At 43.5% G+C, this 25,048-nt stretch overlaps 4 protein-coding genes across 6 annotated transcripts; 2 read left to right on the forward strand and 2 right to left on the reverse strand.

The window, feature by feature from the left end:
• Nucleotides 1–909: 909 nt before the first annotated feature.
• On the reverse strand, nt 910–11,140 carry LOC106644517 (uncharacterized). Its single transcript, XM_089595575.1, has 16 exons — nt 10,761–11,140; nt 10,145–10,544; nt 9,935–10,075; nt 9,629–9,845; nt 9,434–9,559; nt 8,462–9,152; nt 7,982–8,390; nt 5,919–7,586; nt 3,761–3,916; nt 3,473–3,641; nt 3,026–3,410; nt 2,422–2,886; nt 2,090–2,332; nt 1,470–2,027; nt 1,260–1,406; nt 910–1,166 (listed from the first exon to the last, which is right to left on the reverse strand). Exons 2-16 carry the CDS (start codon nt 10,512–10,514, stop codon nt 1,035–1,037), a joined length of 5,877 nt encoding a protein of 1,958 aa, XP_089451701.1. The 5' UTR covers nt 10,515–10,544; nt 10,761–11,140; the 3' UTR covers nt 910–1,034.
• Nucleotides 11,141–13,473: 2,333 nt separating this feature from the next.
• On the forward strand, nt 13,474–14,489 carry LOC106644520 (steroid receptor RNA activator 1). Its single transcript, XM_014360066.2, has 3 exons — nt 13,474–13,630; nt 13,698–14,183; nt 14,258–14,489. The coding sequence occupies exons 1-3, from the start codon at nt 13,612–13,614 to the stop codon at nt 14,389–14,391; spliced, it is 639 nt and encodes a 212-aa protein (XP_014215552.2). The 5' UTR covers nt 13,474–13,611; the 3' UTR covers nt 14,392–14,489.
• Nucleotides 14,490–14,674: 185 nt separating this feature from the next.
• Unc50 (Unc50 RNA binding protein) lies at nt 14,675–16,673 on the forward strand. The gene is made up of 6 exons (XM_014360065.2): nt 14,675–15,056; nt 15,119–15,270; nt 15,345–15,531; nt 15,602–15,735; nt 15,813–15,914; nt 15,981–16,673. Exons 1-6 carry the CDS (start codon nt 14,962–14,964, stop codon nt 16,118–16,120), a joined length of 810 nt encoding a protein of 269 aa, XP_014215551.2. The 5' UTR covers nt 14,675–14,961; the 3' UTR covers nt 16,121–16,673.
• Nucleotides 16,374–22,168, reverse strand: egl (Egl_like_exo domain-containing protein). 3 transcript variants are annotated; one of them, XM_014360063.2, is made up of 8 exons: nt 21,926–22,168; nt 21,629–21,833; nt 20,325–21,000; nt 19,344–20,248; nt 19,191–19,271; nt 18,855–19,099; nt 18,384–18,778; nt 16,374–18,304 (listed from the first exon to the last, which is right to left on the reverse strand). In XM_014360063.2, the coding sequence occupies exons 3-8, from the start codon at nt 20,866–20,868 to the stop codon at nt 17,961–17,963; spliced, it is 2,514 nt and encodes an 837-aa protein (XP_014215549.2). In that variant the 5' UTR covers nt 20,869–21,000; nt 21,629–21,833; nt 21,926–22,168; the 3' UTR covers nt 16,374–17,960. The 3 variants fall into 3 exon arrangements, with proteins under 3 accessions (XP_014215549.2, XP_014215546.2, XP_014215550.2); XM_014360060.2 differs by having other exon boundaries at nt 21,625–21,833; XM_014360064.2 differs by lacking the exons at nt 21,629–21,833; nt 21,926–22,168 and adding an exon at nt 21,339–21,376.
• Between the last annotated feature and the right edge of the window lie 2,880 nt (nt 22,169–25,048).

The following is a 25,048-nucleotide window of genomic DNA, read 5'->3' on the forward strand; positions in this document are numbered from 1 at the left end:
AGGGTGGTTTCGAGTCCCCCCTTGTCCCACAGGTGTAAAAAGCCTGAGCGGAGTGCGAAACAGCAGTAAGTACTGTATAATCATTAGTTTAGGAAAATTATAAGCTTAGCTGATCCGAGATGCTACGGCACAAAGCGCCAGCCTTGCCGGTGAGGAGATTGGGCGTTTTTCAGGGAGACTAAACTGTTTGATAAGTACCTGCCAACAAGGTATGGATTCTTGTAACAGGAGGCATCCTTACGGAATACTCACATATGGATGTTTCGAATATTTGATTGTTATTTCAGTATATTTAAACGACGAGTCAGAAAACATTGTCACTGTATGTCGATAAAGAGGGATGAACGACAAGTTATTCAATGAACACATGAATTAATTATTTGTTTGATTATGGGGTGTGTCTTGCACAGGAGCTTTCAAAGCCGCTACCTAAAATATACATGCATGAAAAAAAAAATTTGCTGGGAACAGTTGACGCACTTTTTCTGAATTGTACGTATATGCAGGAGAGATGCTGCAAAGTTAAAACTTTTTGAAAATATTAGCAAAGATAATCCTTGTTTTTGACATTTTTCTTACGCAAATAATTGTTCCTAATAGTTGAACAGCAATTGGTTTGGATGCTGAATAACTATTAAAAATTCAATAAACGTGCACATCCACGATTAGGAGTAAGCTTTTCTTGATTTACTTTGACTGGTTCGATATTTGTGCGCTCACACATTTTTACAACGTGCAACAGGACCATGTCCGAATACCATCATTTTCTCGTAACTGTTTTTCAACACGTATACAAAAGTAGACAATAAAAATTACCTTGTGATTTACAGATGCTTCGGCTTTAAACGAACAATTATCTTTGGGAGCACTGAGATTCGTTCTTTCGCCAAATCCAAGATCAGTAAAAAAAAAAAAAAAAAAAAAAAAAGTCCATACAAATTACTAAGATTACGATTGATTCACGGCTCGAAAATTTTAAAAGCTCGGAAACCAAGCTTGGGCTAAGGGGGCGCGGAGTTTGGTGGCAGTTGTGGTCAGCAACTGACCCCCGTCGTAGTCGCACTTGACATGGATTGTTGCTGCTGCTGCTGTGGTTGGGCTTGTTTGTCGTTGCCAAAGTACGACACGCTCACCACATCCCCGCCCACGTTTATCAGGCACTGACCCTGTAAAAAAAAGACAAAGAAAACGCCACCAATTAAAACAGTGATATTTCTCCGCTCCTAAAAATTCGTTCATTTCAAAGATCGTAAACGTACCTGATTTTTATGAGGACTATGCAGCAAGACACACTGGTTCATGAAAAAAGCGACCATCGCGTTGCCACCAAGTGCAGTGATGTGTGCACGAACTATTGCCAGCACTTCGGTGACGAAATTGTGAATAAAGCCACTGAGACCCCCGCTCTGGAAAAATTCAAATAACACATTACGGTTCGATAAATCACGATAAATTCAAACAAAACTTACCTCTCGAATGGAGTTGGATTCCCTGATGAAGAAGAAGTTCAAGTTGCCCAAGTACCTCTCGATCCTCCCCCCAGGCAGATAAGACAGAGGAGTAATGTCGACCCCGTACCTTTCCTTCAGCGGCACGTGTTTGTGCCTGTACGTCGTATGCTTGAGCCTGAGAGGCGAGCGCGGTCGAGGCTTGTGCACCAAGCCCATGCCAAACGTCGACGACTGTACACTTTGCGTTGCGACCTGACTCTCAGCTTGATCCTCGTCAAGGCTGAATATCATGTCACCGTCGTCGTGGATTTTTTTGACCTGATCCTTGCTCTGGGAGTGGGAAAGCAGTCGCCTGCGGTACTTGTTGAACCGGGTCGGCTCGCCAAGGCCAAGGGCCATACCGACGAGAGTCAACTGGATCTCGTCCTGCTCGGGCATGATGATCTTGAACTGAAAATCGCACAGCGCACACGGCACCATACGCCTCAGTTTGTAGTACACCGTCTGGAGCAGTTTGGCAAAGTATTTGGACGGCATCGACGTGGCCTGGCCTGCTGGGATTTTTGCTCGCGAGACCTGATAGAACAGCGACAAATTGAATAATCGAGTTGACACTTTGGTCGTGACCGACAACGCACCTGTATGAACATCTGGAGGTTGCGAACGATTTCGAGATCCTCGAGCCCCGGTATCGTCTCCGTGTTCACCACGTGGAAATCGTTTGGCGGCCTCTCGTCAATCAGCAAATTGATACGGTCCATGTCCTCGACGTCGTCCACCTCTAGCACGCACACGTCCTTCATGCCAAGGCCGAGATCCAACTCCGGGAGTTCCTCCTCCGACTCGTCCGTGTCCGACATCGAGCGCCCGTTTTCCACGTCCTTATATAGCGGTCAAACAACAAACAAGACTGGATATAAAAGAGAGAGATTGAATTTTATAAAAAGTATTTTACGAAGGCACCACCAACCGGCAGAGGCTTGAGCTGGTAGAACTCCATGTTCTTCTTGACAGCGTCGACGAGGCTCCTCTGCATCTCGGAAACCTTACCCTCGTTGTTGAGCGAGTCCGTGGCTATTTGTGGCATCGAGGGTGGCGGCAGAGCCGTCAAGTAGACGGCCGTGCCTACGGCCATGCCGATGACGAAGCGCTCGCCGATCGACACCTGCACCCGGAGACCAAAGGCCGCGTTCATGCCGCGCACCCGGAGTTTGTTGATCAGCAGGCTGTAGAGCTCGTACTCGAGGAAGGGCAGGCAGTCCGAGATCTCTTTGGCGTTGAGTTCACCGCGAAGGTCCTTCTTCGGGCGGCAGACCGTCGCCTGCATCAGGGAACCTCGACCCGTCATCGGGATGCTGTCGGGCAGCTCGACGGTCGACATCAGGACGTCCGGGACCTTGGCTCGCCGGCACATGGCGCACTTTGACACGCTCACCTGGTGTTTAAATATAACCGTGACTCTTTCATGAGGTGTTTGAATTGTAATTGTAATTCTCAAAATTACACACAATTATCATCATTTCGTAAAAGTTACAGCTCTACCTATGTTCCGAGCAAAAACCATAGGGACCCACCTGGAACTTCATGCTGCTCTTGTTGTACGGCAAATGACAAACGCCACAGTTGAGCGGATAAACGGGCTCGTGCTCGTTGCTCTCGGAGGTGTGTCGCTGCTTGGCCGATCTGGTCGCCGGATCGGCAGCCGAAGCTGGCATACAAATCGGCAACTGCTGGCTGTTGGAGACGGAATTCGCGGTGACCACGCTCGCAACCTCGGACGCGTCCTTTGGCCCGCTGCGCTTCTCAGGAGCCACCGCGCCGGCCAACTTGTCCGAATCCATCGAGGCCGTCATCTGTCCCTGGACGTGGGTTATCAGCACGTTGTCCTGGTCCTGGCCCGTACTGTGGAGGTTTATCACCGCAGCCGTCCCGGTACCGCTCAACACGCACACGTCCTCGCTACAACGGGACCGTTTGACCCCTCCGGTTATACGTACTAGTTTGGTTTGCCTACAAATTACCTGATGCTGGTCTCCTCGCGGTAACCGATCACGACGTTGCAGGCCAGGGCGCGCGCGTGCGAGCGCACCTCCATCCGTATCTCCGTCCACCAGGAGTCACGGCCCTCGGGCTCTTCCAAGTTGCTGATGCGCTCCAACAGCTTGACCGACCTCGCGCTCACGTATCCACCTTTTTTTTTTTTTTTTTTTTTAATTGACAAAAAAAAAAAACGTACAAAAGATTATTTTTCGCATCGGGGATTTTGTGGGGCGGGTCAGGGGAGAAACGGAAAGAAAAAAAAAGCTCACCTATGTGGAGGACAAAGCCGGGCGGGTACTGTTGCATCGTTATGAACGGGTACTCGAGCATCTCGAGGGCCTCTTGATTCATCGTCCGCACGACCCCGGCACTCGAGGGCTTCAAGTAACCACCGGCCGAGCGATCGCTGCCCGTCAACGAGTTTCCTACAGGTTTTTTTTATTTATTTTTTTTTTTTTCCTTTTTTTTCTTCGTTGACGTCTTTACATGTACGTACACATAGACAGGCGGACACGCGCTACCTTTACGTATACATGCTTCTTTTTGTCTTTAATTTAGAGAGAACTGGCCTTTTATCTCGGGTCGCCTTTGATCGGCGTCCGAGAAGTAAAGGATTTGGGGAGAGGGGGTAGGATGCACTTTGAATTTTTAGAAAAAAAAAAAAACAAAAAAAAAGGAACGTGCGGAATGTTCAAATTTGTTAATTACTTTATTTTTTGAAGGTCACTGGATTTAACATTCGGTGTGGTAACGTACACTTATGTGTCACATATTAGGTGGGGACTTTATTTGTTACGAAAAACTATTGATACGTGTATTTTTAGTTAAAGTAGTACGTGTTTACTTATATAGTAGTGGTTTTTGGTGGCTTGTAGGTTTTTACATTCGCAGTAAGAAAACATCATGAGAACATTTGACAAAGACTTGAAAAAAAAAAAAATCAAAATATGTTGATACACACGTGTACATACATAAAAATAGGATATGTTTACAGTGTAAAAAAGTTGAAACAATTAACTTGAATAGTTGGTACACGACTGTTGTTCTGTAAAAAAGTGTTTTCGTTCGCATAACTTTGTAGACATATAATGGAATAGTAAACATACAAAAACTATGTTCATAGGAAATTCTATGTGGGTTATCTCATCAAACGTTGAAGTAAAAATGGTAGCTTGAATGGTCCTCTTGTGCATACATCAATGACAGTCACAGATTTTTCTTGTTGAAAATTGAGAAATAATAGATAACTCGAACCATCATAACAATAAATCATGGGAATTTAAAAATTCGTGCTGATACAAAAAAAAAAAAAAAAAAAACTCAAAGTAAATCAATTTACACCTTGAATAATTTATAAGCCATATATGGTTGATAAATCGAGGGTATGTCAAAGTTCAATTTAACAATGACAAATGCAATTTAACTTCGATAAGAATCGAAAATGGGAGAGCGTAAGTATCAACCAATAAGCTATCCTGCCGAAAGAAAAAGCTCTCTTTCATTCCCTTGCTCTTGTAAACACAAATAAAAATAAAACGGGTCCCGACGATAAAGCAACGAGCAGCCGATTAACTTGATTTGTTTGCTGTATATACATAGGACAACAGAGTAAACAAAGGGTCGGGGGGTGTAATACCGTCATGAGGTGCACCTGAACTCTTGTCGCTGAGCATCGATTTCGAACCGTAGCCTCGACCCGATCGAAGTCGGAAGGATCTGCCCTTCTTCATTAAACTTTTATCTACAATGTTCAATTTAATGTTACCTTTTAATGTCACGCTCATTTAAATTATTACGCGTGAATGATCGTGAAACTGATGTACGTGGGTGTGTTATGAACGATAACATTTATTACGTTATTTGACAAATAAAAAAGAAAAAAACCAAAAAATCTCCCCTTTGGCATGACTCATAATGGCACTTGTTAGAATGAAGAAAAAAAAAATCAATCAATCAAACATTAATTGAAAAAGAAAAATGAGCGATGTTAGTGTGGTTTGGGACGACGAAAAATGAAAACATCAATTCGAGGGTCGTTTCTTATGCTGGTACTCACGTTCGCGAAAGAACTTATAAAATCCTGCTGGTATGCAAACAACGCGAATGTAACAGAAAAAACAAAAAGAAACGCACATAAGGAGAATGCACGTACTTATAAGTTTGCACATAATATATCATATGCATTTTACTCGTGTTCATGTACAAATATTATTATTATTATTATCATTATCTGCTGGGTAGAATTGAACTTTTTGCAATGCACGAATGATTTTTCTCTTTCACTTTCTGTACCGAATGACTCTTGTGACGAACAACAATAGATAGATGAGACAAACGGAGCAAAGAAGAGAAAAATTATCGGTGCATGAGAAAAAGTCGTGTGGAAGAAAAAAAAAAAAAAATATATATGTATAGAGAGAAACCAACCTTTGGGCGTGATGCTGAGGTCCGAGTCGCTGGACCTGCGATGCAGGGGAATCCCCGGTGGGTTTTTCGGCGACTGGGTGGCCTTGGCGTGCGGCTGCTGCTGCTGAGCCTGACCGCCAGTCGGACTGGCCGAGGTGGTAGCTTGGCTGTCCTGAGACTGGACTGGCTGGACCTGCTGCCTACGAGTGGACGGTGTACGGGACAGCACGCACACATTGTTAGCCGAGTCAGTCGTTACATTAGTCTCGTTACTGGGTGCATTTGCGTTAGTGGCGGTGGTAGAAGAGATGGGAGCTGACGTGGAGGTAACTACGGGTCGGCCAGGGCTTTTAAAGCTCTCGCGGGAGCGCAGCGCATGCATCTCTAGGGAGTCGCTCTCGGCGGGGGGTATCGCGTGACTGACGTGGTGGTGGTGGTGGTTGTCGGGCTTGGCTTGGGCGAGGGCTCTGAGCGGTTCGGCCATGGGCTCGAGACTGGGACTACGGGGCGGGCGCTCGGCTATGCTCTCGGAGGACTCGTGGTGGCTCCTGCCGGGGTGGTGCAGGGAGGACGAGTGCGGCGAGTGATGGTGATGGTAGTGGTGGTGCCGGGGCGACGAGGACGACTCCGGGGATCTGGAGCGGGATCGACGTCTCGGCTGTTGGTGGTGCCGGCTCGAGTCGGGCGAGGGCGTCTGGTTGTTGTTCTTGACCAGGGCGAGGTGCTTGCGCCGGCGAGTCGACTCCGAGTGGTGGTGCGCCAGCATGCGCGTGTCTATCGTCCGGATGAGCTCGAGCATGCACGACTGGCGAAACTTGCGGGCCAGCATCTCGGCTACCTCGTTATCCTCCGGGAAGATGAACGCGCTTTTGGACTCGACGGCGACCGGGAAGGGGCTTTTCGGTACAATGTCCTTTAGGTTAACGCTCGGCACCTTGAGGTGGTTGGTGTCGCGACCGGTAGGTGAGACCGGCGATAGCGGTTGCTCCGCGTTTTTTTCTTTCGGTCCTTTGTAGATGACGGTGTCGGTGCGCTCCACTCGGCGGGGGGACTTTGATCGCGGATCGATCGTCGGACTCGGCACCGATAGTTCCCGACTAGTCGCGTGGTGGTCGTCATCCAAGCTACTCGACGGTACTATCTCCGGGAGTTTCAAGGGGGGCGGGCGCTTCTTCGGCATGTACTCCTCTTCCGAGGATTCCGAAAGGTCCTCGTCATCCGCCTGTACGATGGACAGTTGCTTGTGCAGCCGGTGCCTCGGGGACTTGAGGCCGACGCTCTTGGGTGACTTTTCCGGGCTGACGGCTTTCGACTTTTCAGTTGCGATTTTCGGTACAGCCGCTAGTGATAAAGTTGAAGGTTCTGGTAGATGTTTCTGCACGATTTTGGGGACCTTGGAAGGCGAGGTGTGTTTTCTGTTTCGCTTCAAGCGATAGTCGTTGGGGATGGCGCTCACGGGCAGGTCGGAGTCGACATCAGAGGAGAATTCAGAGGAGAGCATGTCGTCTATCGAGAGCAGGCGCGCTTTGGCTGACGGTGGCGGGGGTGCTTGTGGCTCTGAGCTTTTTCCGATGTCTATCAGTACGAAAGTTTCTTCTTTTCCTCTGACCAGCTGGTTATTGTCTGTTGCGGCCTCTTCGATCAGTCGAGTTATTTCTTCCGTAGTTGCTGCTTCGTTGGGTGCTTGTTCTGGAAAATGGGTAAATATCGTTTTTAGAAAAGTACCGAGAGAAAAAGGGGCATACGGCTATGGAGCACATTATCGAGGAATCCAAACGTGCCAGTCTCTAGATATATTTTCCAAACAAAAAGTTGACCAATCTACAATATTCTACGCATGTATAAGGAAAAGCAAAGCTTGTGTGTACTTGAAAAACACGCAAAATCCAACGGAAAGTCGTCAACTAATTCTAGAAGCAAACAGCCTGTTTCCATCAATAATGTAACCATTTCGTTCCGCCTTTGCAAAAGTAAAAAAAAAAGAAAAGTTTATCCATCAACTAGGAAGAGAAAAAAAAAGACAGGAACGAAATGAAATAGCAGTATAATAAAGAAAAAAAAGACAGCCATAAAAAGTATCATACGCGAGGAAGAAGCAAGTAAACTCAGCAGCAACGGCGTGTTCATCGGCTCGCAGCTGTCAGGCTCGGGGGACGAGCTAGGATCTAAAAGGGACAGCGTGTCGTCGAGTATATTGTAATTAGTACTTGATTCCGAGGGCTCGTCCTCTTCCTCCTCCTCTGAACTCGAGGTATCCGACTCCGAGGACGAGATCATGGGAATCGGTGCCTCCGTCTCTTCCTCCGGCACCTTCAGTTTGCTGTAGCTCACCAGAAGGGTCTTGCTCTCCTTCTCGTCAGGAGCTTCTTTCGCTACCTCTACCAGAGGCTCTTCGTCTTCCTCGCTTTTCTCAGTGATCGGCAAGACCCCGAGTACCAAGTCGTCCCCATCTATAAAATTATCCGGCGACGGAGTCGGTGTCTCTCGATCCTCCTTTAGGAAAAGAAAAAAAAATATTTCATCGGCTACTTGGCACATTGCACATTGGCATATTGAATACCTACCTTGACGATGTCGAGAGGCAGTCCACCGCCCACGTGGACGGACCTGATGAGCATAGCGGCCATACTCTCGCCAGTCTGCTTCCTGTGCGTGAATCTTTTCTTCCTCATGGACGTCAGCTGAAAGTCGGACATGGAAGACGAGCGTGCCGAGTCCGAGCCGATGGACCACGTGCTGGACCAAGAGCTCTCGAGGTCGCTCTCTTCGTCGAGCGAGTCTGTCTTGGACCTGCCGCGCTTGGCCAGGTGTTTCAGGTTCCTAAAGCCACGGGAGAACCGACCGACAGCCTGAGGCTGGATCTCGAGCTCGAGGAAATCGTCGGCTAGTGACAAGCTCGAGTCCAAGTTGCGGCGCGCGCTCGTCCAAGATTGGACGGACGGCTGGCGCGGTGGGATGCTCTTGGCTTCGACGAGTTTCAACGGCGTGATGGGTTGCAGGGGGACGTTGTCACCGTACAGGGGGAATTTGTTGCCGAGGATCGTTTGGGGGGCCGTGGTACCGTTGCCATTGTTGTTATTGTTTACAGGAGCGAGATTGCTGGAGTGGTGATGGTTGTGGTGGTGGTTGTAATGGTGGTGATGGTGATGTTGAGGATGATGCGGGTGTCGAGGTGGCAAGCGGGGACTGCTCTCTGACTCTGAACAATCGGAGGATGGTAGTGCTCTGTTAGTTTTTACACTCGACGAATCAAGCCTGATTGAGGCCGTTCGTTTTAGTTTTAGTAAAACATTTTTTTAATTTTATTAATCGGGAGGTCAGTGACATGCGAGGTTGTTAAGTAGGGGCGAAAGCAAACAAGAAATATAATTTTGTAGTCGTGCTTTACCCAATCACCAATATAAAGAGTATTTAGAGCCTGCATAGATTACGTAATGGATTTACTATTTCAAAAAGAATGTAAATCGACAATAGTTTTTTTAAGCAATAATAATTTTAAAAAGTAATGTTATTGATTTGAAAATTTAAAAACGTACTCTTCTGCTGCGGTCGCTTCGTTCGGGAGAGTCGAAAAATCGTGAAGCTTGAGAAGTGTGACGACGGTGCCAATGCCTCTGGCAACGACTCCAGATTCTCCCTCGAGATCTAAATTTTGAATGTACCTGAAATACAATAACTTTCAGTATTTTCGCAAATGTGCATCTATTTTTCAATATTTTCTGACGTCTTACCCTATGACGGCGTTCCCTCCGAGATCCAAAGCTTTGAGACCAATTTTTCTTTGCACCTCATTACTTATCTTCATAAACAACATTTGTCGCGCTTCATTTGACGCTCTTGGGGTTCTTATTTTATCGATCCATTTGTATTCCGGGTCATCGCTTACAACAAGTTCTTCTATGAACCCATGTATTACCTGGGCGTGATACCCATGTGGCACAATAGAAGCTTTGAACAAAATTATGCATCTCAACTACTTATATATATTGTCTTACAAGCGAATGAAAAAAATTTACAGTGAAAAATTTCAAGCTTACAGTGAAAAAACGTAACCCCACACGAAGATTGCTTGAATTTGTTGAAATCACAAAATAAGTCTACTTTGACAATAATGTTGACTTCTCCCCTTATCCCGTGCATTGTGTCAAACACTGGAAGCCAACCAGTCATAACTGACCCTGGAAAAATAAATCAGTAACATTTAAGATTAAGATACAAAGTGAAAATTTGGTGAAAAATATATTTACCTCCTTGAGAAGTCATACTGGTATTCATAGAAGCTTCCAACGTCCAAATATTCTTAACTGGTGGAGGAACACCCGGCAGTAATAATGGATGTAAATTGATATAAACCTTGCCAATGGCATCATTGGCCGAATAAGTGTCATGATCCATTAGTCTGATCTGCAGTGGCTCATCCTGCAACTCTGCATCCTCAACCTCAAACTTGTACCACTCGGAATTCCACTGAGGATTCAGCGATTTTCTGCACACGTCAGTCTTGTATGTTGTATTGCCAAATTTCACCTCCACGTATGCATCCGTGGTATCGGCTGAACGATCCATCACTGGCAGGTTCCTGCCTGCCAGGATCTTTACTTTGATTTTTCCAGGCATGGCTGATCATTAATCTTCAATCTTGATGTGCTAGAAAAACAAAATTAAAAGTGACCTTAGCCAAAAAATACATGTATAAGCTTGGATACCGACTATATTTGGAATGCCATATATGTTTACAAAATTGGAAATTTAACAAGTCTAAAATTAGCTCTGTTGAACAATATTGGGTACATACATTGGTGATGTTAGGAAATGAATGTTTTGTGCAGTGTAAATTATAAACTCTTGCACATTTGTACTTACACGTGTGGATGAGAAAATAATTAAAAATCACTGATGACTTGACAAAATCAACTTGTACGATGAATAACATCCCCTGCATAAATAATCGGGCTTTTAACAACGATGTATAAAGATCAACACTAATCAAATCACAGCCAATTCCTTGAACTCCATCCCATAGAATTCTCTGTGTCCATCACCATCAACTTTTTTCTCATTCCGAAAAATACTCCAAACAATCCTAAAAGTCATGGAGAAAAATATCACGGTTTTTCCTGCTGCAGCCCATCGACTTGGACGTGCGTGAACAATTAACTATAACGTCCGAATTGCGTCGAACAGAGGCACCAGCAAATAAGTTTATTTTTATTTTCGTTAGCGCCCCTCTTTATTACTCGAGAGAATTAAGAGAACCTGAGATGACAGTTTGCGCATCAGCGTTTCTTTCTCGATAAAAGCTTCTTCTTTCTCTTGCTAACATTTTCGTTGCGTCTTTTAGGCGAGAAAAACGTGCCAAATGCTTGATCTCATCTTAATCCAGCGATGGGATATAGTTCCGGCCAGATTTGGGAATTCTCTAGGACCCAACCTCTCTGACGTGGGAAATCACTAGATCAAAAAAAAATTAGTACCAAAGGTGACGCGCGAGATTCAAATAAGGTCCAATAACACAAGCATCCATCACCTGATGACCCAGGGCGCTTACTGGCCACTCTTTTAAATAAATAATTATTAATAAATAACACAAGCGCCTATCACCTGATGACCCGGGGCGCTTACTGGCAACTCTGTAACATAAATAATTATTAGTAAATAACACAAGCGCCTATCACCTGATGACCCGGGGCGCTTACTGGCAACTCTGTAACATAAATAATTATTAGTAAATAACACAAGCGCCTATCACCTGATGACCCACGGCGCTTACTAGCCACTCTTTTAAATAAATAATTATTAATAACACAAGCGCCTATCACCCAATGACCCGGGGCGCTTACTGGCCACTCTTTTAAATAATTAATTATTAATAAATAACACAAGCGCCTATCACCTGATGACCCGGGGCGCTTACTGGCAACTCTGTAACATAAATAATTATTAGTAAATAACACAAGCGCCTATCAACTGGTGACCCGGGGCGCTTACTGGCCACTCTTTTAAATAAATAATTATTAATAACACAAGCGCTTATCACCTAAATACTCGGGGCGCTTACTGGCCACTCTGTTAAATAAACAATTATTAATAAATAACACAAGCGCCTATCACCGTATTACCTGGGGCGCTAATTGCAAATCTAGTAAATAAATAATTATTCATAAGTATGTCAAGCACCTTCTTCCTGAGGATCCAGGACACTTGTTTGCAACACTATTAAATGATAAAAAGTTGATCGATAACACATTAATTATATCACAATTTTGATTGCCCATCTAGTACGACAAAGATATTTTTAATTGGCGCTCTTGTAATTACTTGATAATTTATTATTCAATAGTAGCTAGTAAGCGCCCTGGGTCATTAGGTGATAGGCGCTTGTGTTATTATTAATTGATTATTTAACAGAATGGCCAGTAAGCGCCCCGGGTATTTAGGTGATAAGCGCTTGTGTTATCAATAATTATTTATTTAAAAGAGTGGCCAGTAAGCGCCCCGGGTCATCAGGTGATAGGCGCTTGTGTTATTTACTAATAATTATTTATTTAAAAGAGTGGCCAGTAAGCGCCCCGGGTCATTGGGTGATAGGCGCTTGTGTTATTAATAATTATTTATTTAAAAGAGTGGCTAGTAAGCGCCCCGGGTCATCAGGTGATAGGCGCTTGTGTTATTTATTAATAATTAATTATTTAAAAGAGTGGCCAGTAAGCGCCCCGGGTCATTGGGTGATAGGCGCTTGTGTTATTAATAATTATTTATTTAAAAGAGTGGCTAGTAAGCGCCGTGGGTCATCAGGTGATAGGCGCTTGTGTTATTTACTAATAATTATTTATGTTACAGAGTTGCCAGTAAGCGCCCCGGGTCATCAGGTGATAGGCGCTTGTGTTATTTACTAATAATAATTTATTTAACAGAGTTGCCAGTAAGCGCCCCGGGTTATTGGGTGATAGGCGCTGGTGTTATTAATAATTATTTATTTAAAAGAGTGGCTAGTAGGCGCCCTGGGTCAATAGGTGATAGGCGCTTGTGTTATTTATTAATAATTGTTTATTTAAAAGAGTGGCCAGTGAGCGCCCCGGGTCATCAGGTGATGGATGCTTGTGTTATTGGACCTTATTTGAATCTCGCGCGTCACCTTCGGTACTAAATTTTTTTTGATCTAGTGATTTCCCACGTCAGAGAGGTTGGGTCCTAGAGAATTCCCAAATCTGGCCGGAACTATATCCCATCGCTGTCTTAATCTCACATAAGGTGCGCTCGCGTGATCGCGATTTCGTTGGTGTGTACTTATTTCTCGCTGTACTTATAACGTTAAAAAACCAGTGTGCAGAAATTACCAGCTCGACTTTTTTTTATACATTATTTTTAATGATAAACCGGTATGATTATTTACTTCATTTTTAGCTTTATTTATTGTTCAAAACAGTATATGTGTCAGCTTTTTTGAATTGGTGCTTTTTATTTTATATGAGATGGATGAACGCACTTGCTTTCTTTCTGCTATGTCGTCTGCTCTCCGATGTAAACTATATGACATATATATACTGTCAAAATTCACAGATGGTGATATATCATTTCTTCGTTGTTATAGCAGGCTTTCCCACAATATACTAATTACTAAAGTTGTTACTCTAATTTTTTAGTGTGTGGTAAGAAAAATGTATTAAAAGCTTTTAAAAATAAACATCGAGATTTCAAACTGTGGTTTATAAATATGGAAGAAAACAGCGAGAGTAAGTCATTGTTTGAATCAAAATATTCATTTGAAAACTATTGTTTCCATATGTGGTTTTCCATCAGATGCAGTTTCGATGCAAAAAAAATTACCAACGTCCCACGATTCTGGCTGGAATGATCCACCAGCCTGGGCTCTAGCGGCCGCATCACAAAATTCCAGCACTGGAACGCCGAAAAAGAGGCTGATGAACAAGAGGGTGGCATTCCCACTGAACTCTAAACCTACGGAACTAGCAGCTTGTCCTACCAAAGATCAAAACATGCCTCCGATGGTTAACATGCCACCACCTGTGGGTGTAGGAAGTTTGACGACAGCTCCGCACAAGCCACTTGTGGCACCAACAAAAGCTAGGGATGAGGATTCAGACGTTGAAATTGACAAAGAAGAAGCACTGAAGGATACCCTTGATAATTTGTGCCATGCCATGGAGCAGCTCAACTCTGATAGGAGTGGTGAAATCAAAAAGAGAATAGATAGGATGGAGACCATGTGGAACGAGGATAAACTTAACAAAGTTGTGCATCGGAAACTGTTGGAAGTTTCTAAAGGTATTTTGTAAATGTTCTGTTGGTGTATATTTCAGAAATTTTTGTTAATGACTGCTGTTTTACTGTCTTTGCAGCCCTAAGGGAAGGTGAGGTGGAAAAAGCAGATCAGCTCCACGTTTCGCTCATGATGAGTAATGCCTCAGTTTGCAGTTCTTGGATGCCTGGCATCAGGCAGATCATTACAGAGATGAAGTCTAAAAAATTGTGATTGTGGCTTATAAGACTTTTTTTTTAACTAAAATAATTTTTCAAAGTAATTTATCTTGTTTATATATGATTTCATGCGAAAAACTGTACAAATTAATAATACCGAATTAAATATATGTTGTTTCGAGAAAATTGAGTTTGTCATTTAGTTTGCAAAAAAAATGTTATACATTTCAAACTATAATATTATAACAAGCCAATCAAAATACAATAAATAATAACATCGTATACCATATATACATATATATATCTCACAAATGGTGAATCAGTCACGGCACTGTCATCAGCAAAAGTGATGTTCTCTGCTGCGTTACCATGTTTACATTTCATTCATCTTAGTTCATGATGCTTTTTCTTTCTAATTTTGATGCATTGATTGTGTTGAATTTGCAGTGATAATAAGTACTCAGTTGTTAAATAATACTTTTCAATGACGAAATTTGAAGCATAAAAAAAATAATGATTTTTAACCTCAACTTGTGTTATCGTATTCGTGTCGTGTTTGCCGATTGTAATCTGTATTAAAGGTTTTGTGCGTTCACTGAGTTTTTTGTGAAGATACCAGGGAATAATGAAGTACTCCACGTCGCCTCCCATGAGCCGTTGCGCTTCGCCTCTATCCGTTAGGTCGTCCAGCTCATCTTTACCAATGCCAGTGACATACAGGTAAACATTTATAAAACTATTTTTTTTTTTTTATCCAATTAATTGTGCCGTTTATTTTTCAGGCAAGATTGCTTTGGAGCAACCACCAAATTTTACAAATATTTAAGAAAGCTCCTCAAGTTTGACCAGATGGACTTTGAGTTTGCAAGTTGGCAGATGATTTATTTATTCACATCACCACAAAAAGTATACAGAAACTTCAAAAGTAGAAAACGTAAGCATCACGTAACACTGCAATTGTCTTAAATGTCGAGAAAAAAAATAGTACTATTTTCATCTTCATTTCAGAAACGAAATCTCAGTTTGCCAGAGATGACCCAGCTTTTTTAGTCTTGCTAGCTCTTTGGCTCTGTGTGTCATCAATTGGATTTGCCATTGTCTTGGGACTTGGATTCATCCAGTTTACAAAATTTCTTTTGTATGTTATATTTGTTGACTGCATCGGAATGGGAATTTTGGTGGCTACCGTTTCTTGGTAAATTATGTTTCCACCTACAGTATAGCCATTATAAAAATGGAAATAATTTAAAAATAATGAATTTTAGGGTGATCACAAACAAATACTTACGCATAGATCATTCTCAAGATGTAGAGTGGGGCTATGCATTCGATATACACTTGAATGCATTTTTTCCCCCTTTGGTTATCTTGCACTTTGTACAACTCTTTTTGTATAACAGTAAGTTTTATTTATAGCGTACAAAATGGACTGCAATTTTGTCACATACTCTTGAGCAATAATGTTTTTTCTTTTAGTTTTAATTGGTCATGACTACTTCTTTTCACGTTTTGTGGGTAACACCTTCTGGCTTATAGCTGTAAGCTACTACATTTACATAACATTTTTAGGATATGCAAGTGAGTGATGTATACCTACTTGTGTTGATAAAAAATGACATTTGCTACATTAGCACTAATTTTCAGGTGTAGAAATTCTTCAAAATACAAATACAATACTGCAAGCAGCGATGCCAGTAACAATGCTCATTTACATCGTCGCATTAGCTGCTGGTATAAATATGAGTCAAGAAATGATGAGATTCTATCACGAACGAGTTGTGTAATGAGTTTACATTTAGTGCTTCCAAAAGTGGACTGCTGAGGAAAAGATAAAGTAATTGAGTTTTTTTTTTTGTAAACTATTAGTCACATAATTTAAGATTTTTTCATCCAAGCGTTGCGCGTGTGATTCTTACGAAAATGTAAGCGTTTCAGTAGGGACAAGGATGGTTAAATAATTCTGATAAAAAAGCTCATCAACCGTGTGAGATTTAGTATCGAGCAAAAAAGAACATCTAAAATGATGAGACAGTTACATTGTTAAAAATATGTTTATTTCACAATTTTTTCCGGTATATAAATTAACGCTATATATAACATTGTGTAAATATTTCTATGTTACTGTATATGCCCAGATTTGATATAAAGCCATGTTTTTTAAATATTATATTACAAATTGAATTTTTTTCTCTACGTTATACGTCTTGTCTCAAAAATTGTCTCGTTAATATTATTTACATTATATTGCTAGGTCGTTGGTTGCATCAACCAATGTTACGAGATTAAAAATTTTTTTTTTAAAAGCGCAAAGTAAACTAAAACTATGGTCTGACTCTCTTCTTACATGTTATCATGGATTTTCTTTCAATTGGCAGATTTGTAAGAAATTTGACGTTTTACATTACACAGAGGCAAATGATTCATATGAAACAAAAACCTTTCGAATCGAGGCGGTTTGAATAATCGTATAAGGCAATCACTACATTCTAGTCTGTACAAAACATTATATCAATAATATACATGCTTCAGAAGCTTTTTTTTATATGGCCAAAAAAATTTTTCCTTATTAATTGCATTTATAATTTCTACAACTATCTGGCAACGTGAATTGTAATTTTTTTTTTTTTTTTTTTAACCGCGATCGAACGATTTCCACATTTCCCAAGTGATTTTTAGTTTTCGAAACCCAAGCACCAAGTAAATAAATTTTTCATTAATGACAATGCAAAAAATTGTCTAAATGGTTGAAAAAATTCATGATATTAGGTACGTTAATACACTAAATTTCATCATCAACTGTTCAATTGCTTATGATACAAATACAGTTCGTTATTGTTAGTGTGTAAATAGTACCCGAAATCAATCGTCTAAATAATTACGTATACGGCAGTTATTACCAACGCTTAGGTATTTATTAATTAATGCAAAAATTAGTCTCCTTTTGCACAACGCCCGCAATAACCCATTTTTATAAAATCCTTCAAAACTCTACGTTGTAACGATCATAAATTATTTCAAGAGAAATATAAAAAACCGAAAATTCTATACCATTCGTAAAGTATCATCTTCACAGGTAATCACACGCATTCTCGATAAAAGTTACGGTTTCATCGCTCAACGTACGCATATCATATGTCTGTGAATTTCTCTCTCTCAATGTACAATATCTATCTATCCGATCGCAAAGGTATCCAATTAATGTCGTCACGATTGCTTCCAACAAAAAAATTATCAACAATTTTTATAAAATACATAAAAATCCAGTTTCGCGTTTTGATTGGATTTCAGCACAATTTTTATCATGAATACGATAAATAGCATTCGACTGACAAGAATCAGTCCAATGACAAAAAGTAATTATGCGTGATAGATTAGGATATCACCATGTATTCTTCTCTCAACGCGGGGAACAAAATCCTTCTCGTTTCGCTTTTCTATAACAGCACCGTTTCGTACGTTCGGAAACAGGATAAACACACACACACACACACACGATTAGCCCCGCTAGAAGGGAACGTTGTCATCGGTTGCATAAATAAATGTACAAAATGGTTCGTTAATAAAACGGAGAAATAAAAAAACAATAAAAAAATCAGGCAACAAAAAGTAACACCATCCATGCAGCTACTTCGGCGAATTGAGCAGTCTCTCGCGCTCCTCTTCCTCTTCGGTGAAGAATATCCTCGTGATGACTATGTCCCCGGTGCTGAGGGTCTGGCAGGCGGTCTCCTTACGTTGCTGCTGGGCCCTATTGTTACCAGCTGCTTGGCACATGCACGGACACTTTGTGGGCGACGATCGAGTGCTGTCGTGGTCGTTGGTTGTGCCCGTCACCGCCGACAGTATGGCCTCGAGGCGCTCGATCTTCTCGAACCCGTCCATCGAGCCATCCTCCAGGATCTCGTCCACCATCTGCATCGATTCCGTCAGACTCGGTGGCTCGAGATTGCGCGGCGACATGACTCCCCCTATCCAAACAAGAGGTATCTCAAATTACTTTTGTCCTTTTCTTTTCAAAAAGAGTATTGTCAGCAATTATGAAAATACCCGAGTGCGAGTTCTCGGATGTGTAGCTGTCCAAACTCGGGAACTCGGTCTCCTCGGTCTTTTCGTTCTCGTCGTCATCCTCGCCACTGCTGTTCTCGTTCCTGTCCTGGCCCATGCTCTCGAGCTTTTCGAGCTTCTTCGCGACCTTGTAGCTACCCTTGAGCTTGTCTTTCTCCTCTTTGGTCAGCTCGAGGTAGCGCAGCAGCCGGATCTCCCGGTTGCTTAGCACAATGGTCCGTCCCACGCTCTCGTCCATCTTCCTGCGCAGATCGGCCACTTCGGTCTCGATCTTACGCTGCTTCTTCCGCGTCTTCACCTCCGTTGGATTTACGTGCATCAGCACCTGCTCTTCGCACAGCTCCGCGAACAGCTTCTGCATCTCTGGCTTAATCGATCTGTCGAAGCAAAAATATGAGTTTTTCCAAATAAATGTATCCCTGCACGAGCAAGCTGCAATAACGATCGACTCACTTGGCCATGGCGTTGTAGATGAGCGGCACTAGGCTTTGCACGTCGCTGCTCGCGTAGGCTATCATGTCCCGGGTGAGCGGCCTCCGGGCCCAGTAGCGCTGATCCCGCCGGTATATGTTTTTCACCTGCTCCTTGAGCATATTGCACGGCGCCCCGTAAAACTCGCATAGAGTATTCAGCGTGGCGTTTTTCACCTTGTAGACCGGCTTGCCGGTGTTTTGGTATTCTATGACACTGTGAGCCGCCTGAAAAAAAAAAAAAAAAAAAAAAAAAACACAGAGTCAAAGACAAAATTAGCTTATACAATTGTAGCGAGCAATTTGGCGATAAACTCACCTGTGTATCAAAGACGTTGGCGAGGGTGATCCCGTACTGGTAGAACAGAGTGACACTGTCGTTCCTGCAGTCGTGCATCACCTGAAACGAGGAGTTGTACACATACAACATTCCACGTGGGTCGATTTAAAAAAAAAAGTAACTTGCGCGCACCTTGACGACCGCGTCGCTCTCGAGGAGCTTCCTCAGCCCACCGTACTGAACGATGTTGGGACACGTGATCAGATCAAAGACGTAGACCTGTCCGCTCATCGTTCCTATTTGCATGACGGTGATCTTGCCCTTGAGCCCGAGGTTGATCCCCTCGCAGTCGAACGAGACGACGCACTTGCCGTCGACCATCGACTTTCTGTTGTTCATGAGCTCGTCGACCACGGCCGAGCAGTCCTTTACGCTGACCACGACTTTCGTCTGCTGGGAAACCTTGGACTTGAGGGCCTCGCCTATCACGGCGTTCTGCAGCGACCTGTCCCTCTCCGTGTTCTCAGCCAGGGTTTTTATCAGCAGGCTGTTGATCCTCTGCTTGAGGGTCTGCTGCTGGAGACTCACGGGCGGCGAGACCGAGCTGTTGTTACTGTTGTTGATGTTGTTGACAATGAGCACCTCATGCGGCGAGGTTAGCGAATTCGGCTGGGTCGACGAGGCACTGTTGTTGGACGAGGTGAGGCTCTCGGGCTGGGAGCTGCTGCTGTTGTTGGTCATCAGCCGGGGAGAGACGTGATTGCTTCGTCTGCTGCTGTTGTTACTGTTCCTGGCAGTCCTGTCATTCGGCTGTTGGTGGTCGTTCGGGGTCGATGCAGCTGATTTGTCCTTCTGCTGTTGCCTGGGCCTGCCGATAAATGTCACGAGATTGCTTTGCACGTGGAAAGCATCGGGAGTCATCTTGAGGAAAGCCGAGAGATCCTGCTGGGTCTTGAACATTGCATCCCCCTCCGGGAACCTCTCCACCACCTGGGCGAACAGCTGATCCACGAGAATCACGCCCTTTTGCTCGATGCAATGCTCCAGGAAGTCGAGCAGACGCGCTGTCACCTCCGGGTCCATGGATACGTCCGGCTCTACACCGAAACGATTAGTAAGCGTTCAACAACTACCGTGTGGGTATACGCAATTACTTGATATATATGAACCTACCCAATTCTCTGAAAGGCTTGGCCTTGACACCCTCGTACTGCTTGAGCACGACGTTGTCCTCTATGACGACGAAGGCGTCGGGGTACCTCGCGAGAAAGTCCTTGAATTCCCGAAAGTGCTGTCCGGATATGTGCCTAACCTCGGGCGATGCCTGAGACCTGTGGCCGAGGAGGCTCTTGATGGGCACCTCGGTGCCCTCGCCGTACTGCAGCAGCTTGTGCGAAAAGTACTCGACGGCTTCCTGGGCGTAGTCGCGCTTCTTCACACCCGGACTCGCGCCGTCCTCCACCTCGGCCTCGGCCTGCATGGCGTTGACGCCCACGTAGTCGCCGTCCATCCGGAAGAGCACCGGGTACTGGGCGAGGAACTTTTTGAGGCCACTTTGCGAGCCACCGGCTATCTGGCGCATTTCCTTCGTGAAGCCCTTGGCGCCGAACTGACAGCTCAGATCGTGGAGGGACCTCGGGCCGCCCTTGTCCATCAGCCGCTCGAAGAAGAAGAGCAACGTCATGTTCCTCACCATCTCGTACTCCGAGCTGTCCATCCTTGAGATTTTGTTTATGCTTTGTTTGTTTCTTTGGTGCCTATTTTGCTGCTGCTGCTGCTGCTGTATATATACTGTAGCTTATACAGTGCCGCTGTACGTTGGATTCGACGAGCTCGGCTCCGGTGACAGCTGATGACAAAAATAGGGGCAATCAGTATACATTGCTACAGCTGATAACTACAACACTACGACCATTGGTATACATATATATTTTTGAAATTATAAAATTTAGTCTATCACAATATCTGCCAGTTATACGCCCGAGAGCCGTTATATATACTCACTGTCCCAAGAAGTAAATTAATTATAGCAGCCCGTCGCGAATACCTAATCTCATTAATTTTTTTTTTCTTTCTTTCTTTCTTTTCTGCAGAATAATCAGTTCCCCCCCGACACACGTACATCATATATACGTAGGCAGCGAGAAAAGAAAACGCCGTTACAATATATAAAACAAGCGTACATACCTGTGATAAATTACCATGTATTATATCTCACTTTGAATGAAAATGTATAAATATGTAAGTTCGAAGAATGCAAAAATTAGCCCTTAGGAAAACACACACATTCCGGAATTTATGCTGTCTCCCCTCCGACCCCAATAAGCAATGAGCGCGATATTATTATATCCATCGCACGTCAGGCAAAAAAAGAGTAAGAGGAGGAGGAGGAGGAGGATGAAGTATTAGTTGCTCCGAAAAACACAATTAATTAAAACACACGCCTATATTGCATGCATATACGTGTACGTACCTACTTGCTTTAGAAACGATCAAGTGATGTTATATCGAAGAGAGGAAGAATCTCGCTCTCACGCTGTTGTCGTCGTGCGTGCCTTGCTCTCTTTCCCTCTCGGCATGCACTTGTATTATATACCGCAGACGGACAGCTGCTGCAGCACGTATCTCCCAGGTGGTCCGGACTCTACTCTACGTATTATAAGTACCTCCTTCCTCCTCCTCCTCGAAACGAAACACACGCATATACATATGTATTGTAAACAAATCAACAAACTTTGAGATCATGTGTAATCTCAGGTGTGGTGTGTGCTTACAGGTGTACCTGCAGATAAAGCGGTGCCCCCAAAAGTGATGATAACGATGAATGTGTATAGGGTATTAATAAACGATAACACACTACGGCAGAGTGAGGGGGAGGGGGCGAGAGGTATTATTGTACGATGTGTAAGAGGCCCCCCGGGCCTGGGCTATAAACTGCCAATTGTTTCCCCCATCGTCGACGGACGATCTGCAGGTCCTCGGGGAGAGCCTCGTCCGGCACTGCTAAGCTCGGGCTTATAGCCACAGCTCTCGACTCCCCTCGTGCATATGCATGCACTTGTGTGTATATACAAAATATGCAGAGAGGAGGAAGGAGGACTTTTTTTTTAGCCGTGTGTGTGTGAGCACCTCCTACTTACTCCGCGTGCTTGGAGAGCGAGTGCCCACGCCTCGCGAGTTTGGGTTTTTTTTTTTTTTTTTTTTTTTTTTTTTTCAAGTATTCTGCTCCACATAACATATACCGTACGTGTTCGTGGGAGCTGTGGAATATATATATATATATATATATATATATATATATGTTCAAGTGCGACTAATCGCACCTGTTTTATCGGTATTTTGTATCGATTGATCGGTATATTAAGTTTTGTTGCTGAAAATCGGCAAAATGCGAGATGATTAAATATTTGGGTTAAAGTTTGGAGTTTCACTATTTTTGTCTCCTCCGCGTATCATTACTTGATTCGAAATTCTGTGAAAGTTCCGCAAAGGCATCTCGTTGGAAATCGGTATTGCAAAAACACTTGCGTATATTACTTGGCTCCGGCAAGGTAGATGTTGGACTTGATGATAGTCGGTATGACTCGCACATCTACTATCACTTATTTGGAGGATAGTTTAAAAAAAAAAAAATATTTTTTTTCTCTTTTTTTTAGTATGTATGATTACCGATATTTATGAATCGTCAAATTACGGATTGAAAACGATTTTCTGATGGATCGGTATTGTCTCCTCTTTTATCTCGCTTTGATCGGGTGATTTATTAATATGTGACAGACGAGCTATACCAAACCAGTTACGCTCTCTTATACACAGATTTTACATAGATTTTGTTGCTAATCGAGGAAAAAAGCGAGCTTCACACCCACACTCTCACGACAGCTTGGCGCGAACTTTATCAAACACCTTTCTGATTCTGTTCGATATCGTTGGATTTTTTTTTTTTTTTCATTTTCAATTATATTCTTTCTTACCGATTTATCGATCTTACAAGCAGACGACGGTTCGTCAACCGATTTTCGCTCAAAAAACGTACTTATTTAACTGTATGACTAAAATAACACCCGAAAGCACAAGAAATCGGTATTGATTACGTGGTCGGACTCTTGTGAGTATGTATAGTTTACTTTGTTGGAAGACAAAAAAAACGACACGGTCATCCTTGAAATTATTCAGAGAAAAAAAAAAAAAAAAAAAAAAAAAAGAAAGGTAGTAAACAAACGACGATTCCTTTATTTAACATGCCTACTCGAAACGACGCAGATACACATTAAGTATACGTCGTCTGTTCAAACATACGATTATTTTTTTGCGCTACGGCTCTCTCTCTCTCTCTCGATTACGTATGCACTAAAAAAAAAGAAAAAAAAATTTGACCAACTACATAATTATGTGAGGGCCCAAACATCGAGAGCCACTTGACATTTAAATATTGTTTTCAGGGCACACCCCCCCCCCCCCAATTTATTATTACTCTCACGTATGGACTCTCAATCCATCAGATTTGAAAATCGAAATTCAAATTGGAAATCCAACACCTCGAGCTCATCCTTGCCGGAGAGCAACCCTCCAAGTCCCAACGGTATAAATGTAACCCCCAACGTGCACCACACATACCCTCCCAACCACGCGCACACAGCGTGTACATACATATACATATATACATACACCATCTCCAGAGAGCAGAGAGTGATATATAAGCGACGAAGCAAAGGCCGAGCCCATCACGAATTGCCGCCCCAATAATTACACGTCGCGTCTCGATCTGTTTCCCTCGCGGGGCTCAATTCGCGACCGACTGCATCACTTATTCCTATACATGTACCAACCGGCACCAGAGTATAACATCTTATTCGTTCCTCCTCTGCAATGTATCACACGTACTTATATGTATAACAACAACAACAACGTGCACACGTATGTATGTATGTATGTATATAGAGGTACAGCTGTGCCAGCCAGCATCATCATCATCATCGTCCAAGATGAGGTGCACACACTGCAGTATAGGTACGTATAGGAGGGGGTGGGAGGACACACGGAATCGGCGTCGCGACGCGCGGCCATATCGCCGTTCGAAGGGAGTAGTCGACGTAGCTGCCTCCCCTAGTCGGGGGCCGAACGTCGCGACGCCCGCATCGCGCCCCTTTGCCCGTGCACGCGTGTTTATACACTCCCGCGCGTAGTTTACCCGCACTTGTATACGTGCGAGCTGTTTTTTTTTTTTTTTTTTTTTTTTTTTTTCTTATCTCCAGTGAATATTGGTGAAAAAAAAAGAAAAGGAACTTTTCATTCATTGTCGGTGTGTGCATCAGCGCCTCGTCTAAATGAACGACGCGGTTGGACCGGAGCCGAATGAGTGCAGTCTTCGGGCGGGTACGAGGGGAATCAGGGAAAGTCACGAGATGAGTTTCATGGCTAATATGTACTCTGGCGCAGTTGGCGGGACCGATGTATTTTACAGGTGAGACGTCACCGGAGAGAAAAAAAAAAAAAAAAAAAAAACAATTTACTCGGTTGATGTACACATTTGGCGCGGATCGATCGTCCCAATTGCGATCACCTCTCGGATCCATCGGTCCTCTCCGGCTTGTGATTTTCATTTCCGATATTCCCCGGCGCTCGTTCAAATTGCCTCTTGGATGTTATTCCCGCTGCCGTTACAACGGCACTTTGGCCATCATACACATGCGTCCGTTGATTCGAAAAACCCTTCCGATGGGGCAATCGGCGAGTATTACAATACGTGTATAGTCTATAGAGATGATCTTCGGACGATATATTATGTATATCGTTGTAGATATTTATTGGAGTCGATGCGTAATGTACGAGTAACGGGACGGATTTGTCACACCGAGGTTCGGTGCTGTTTCCCTTGAATGTTCCCATCACGACCG

The sequence above is a fragment of the Copidosoma floridanum genome, unplaced genomic scaffold (assembly GCF_036245765.1).
Source record: "Copidosoma floridanum isolate Cflo_tuat_1 unplaced genomic scaffold, Cflo_Japanese_pri ptg000025l, whole genome shotgun sequence".
NCBI classification, from domain to species: Eukaryota; Metazoa; Arthropoda; class Insecta; order Hymenoptera; family Encyrtidae; genus Copidosoma; species Copidosoma floridanum.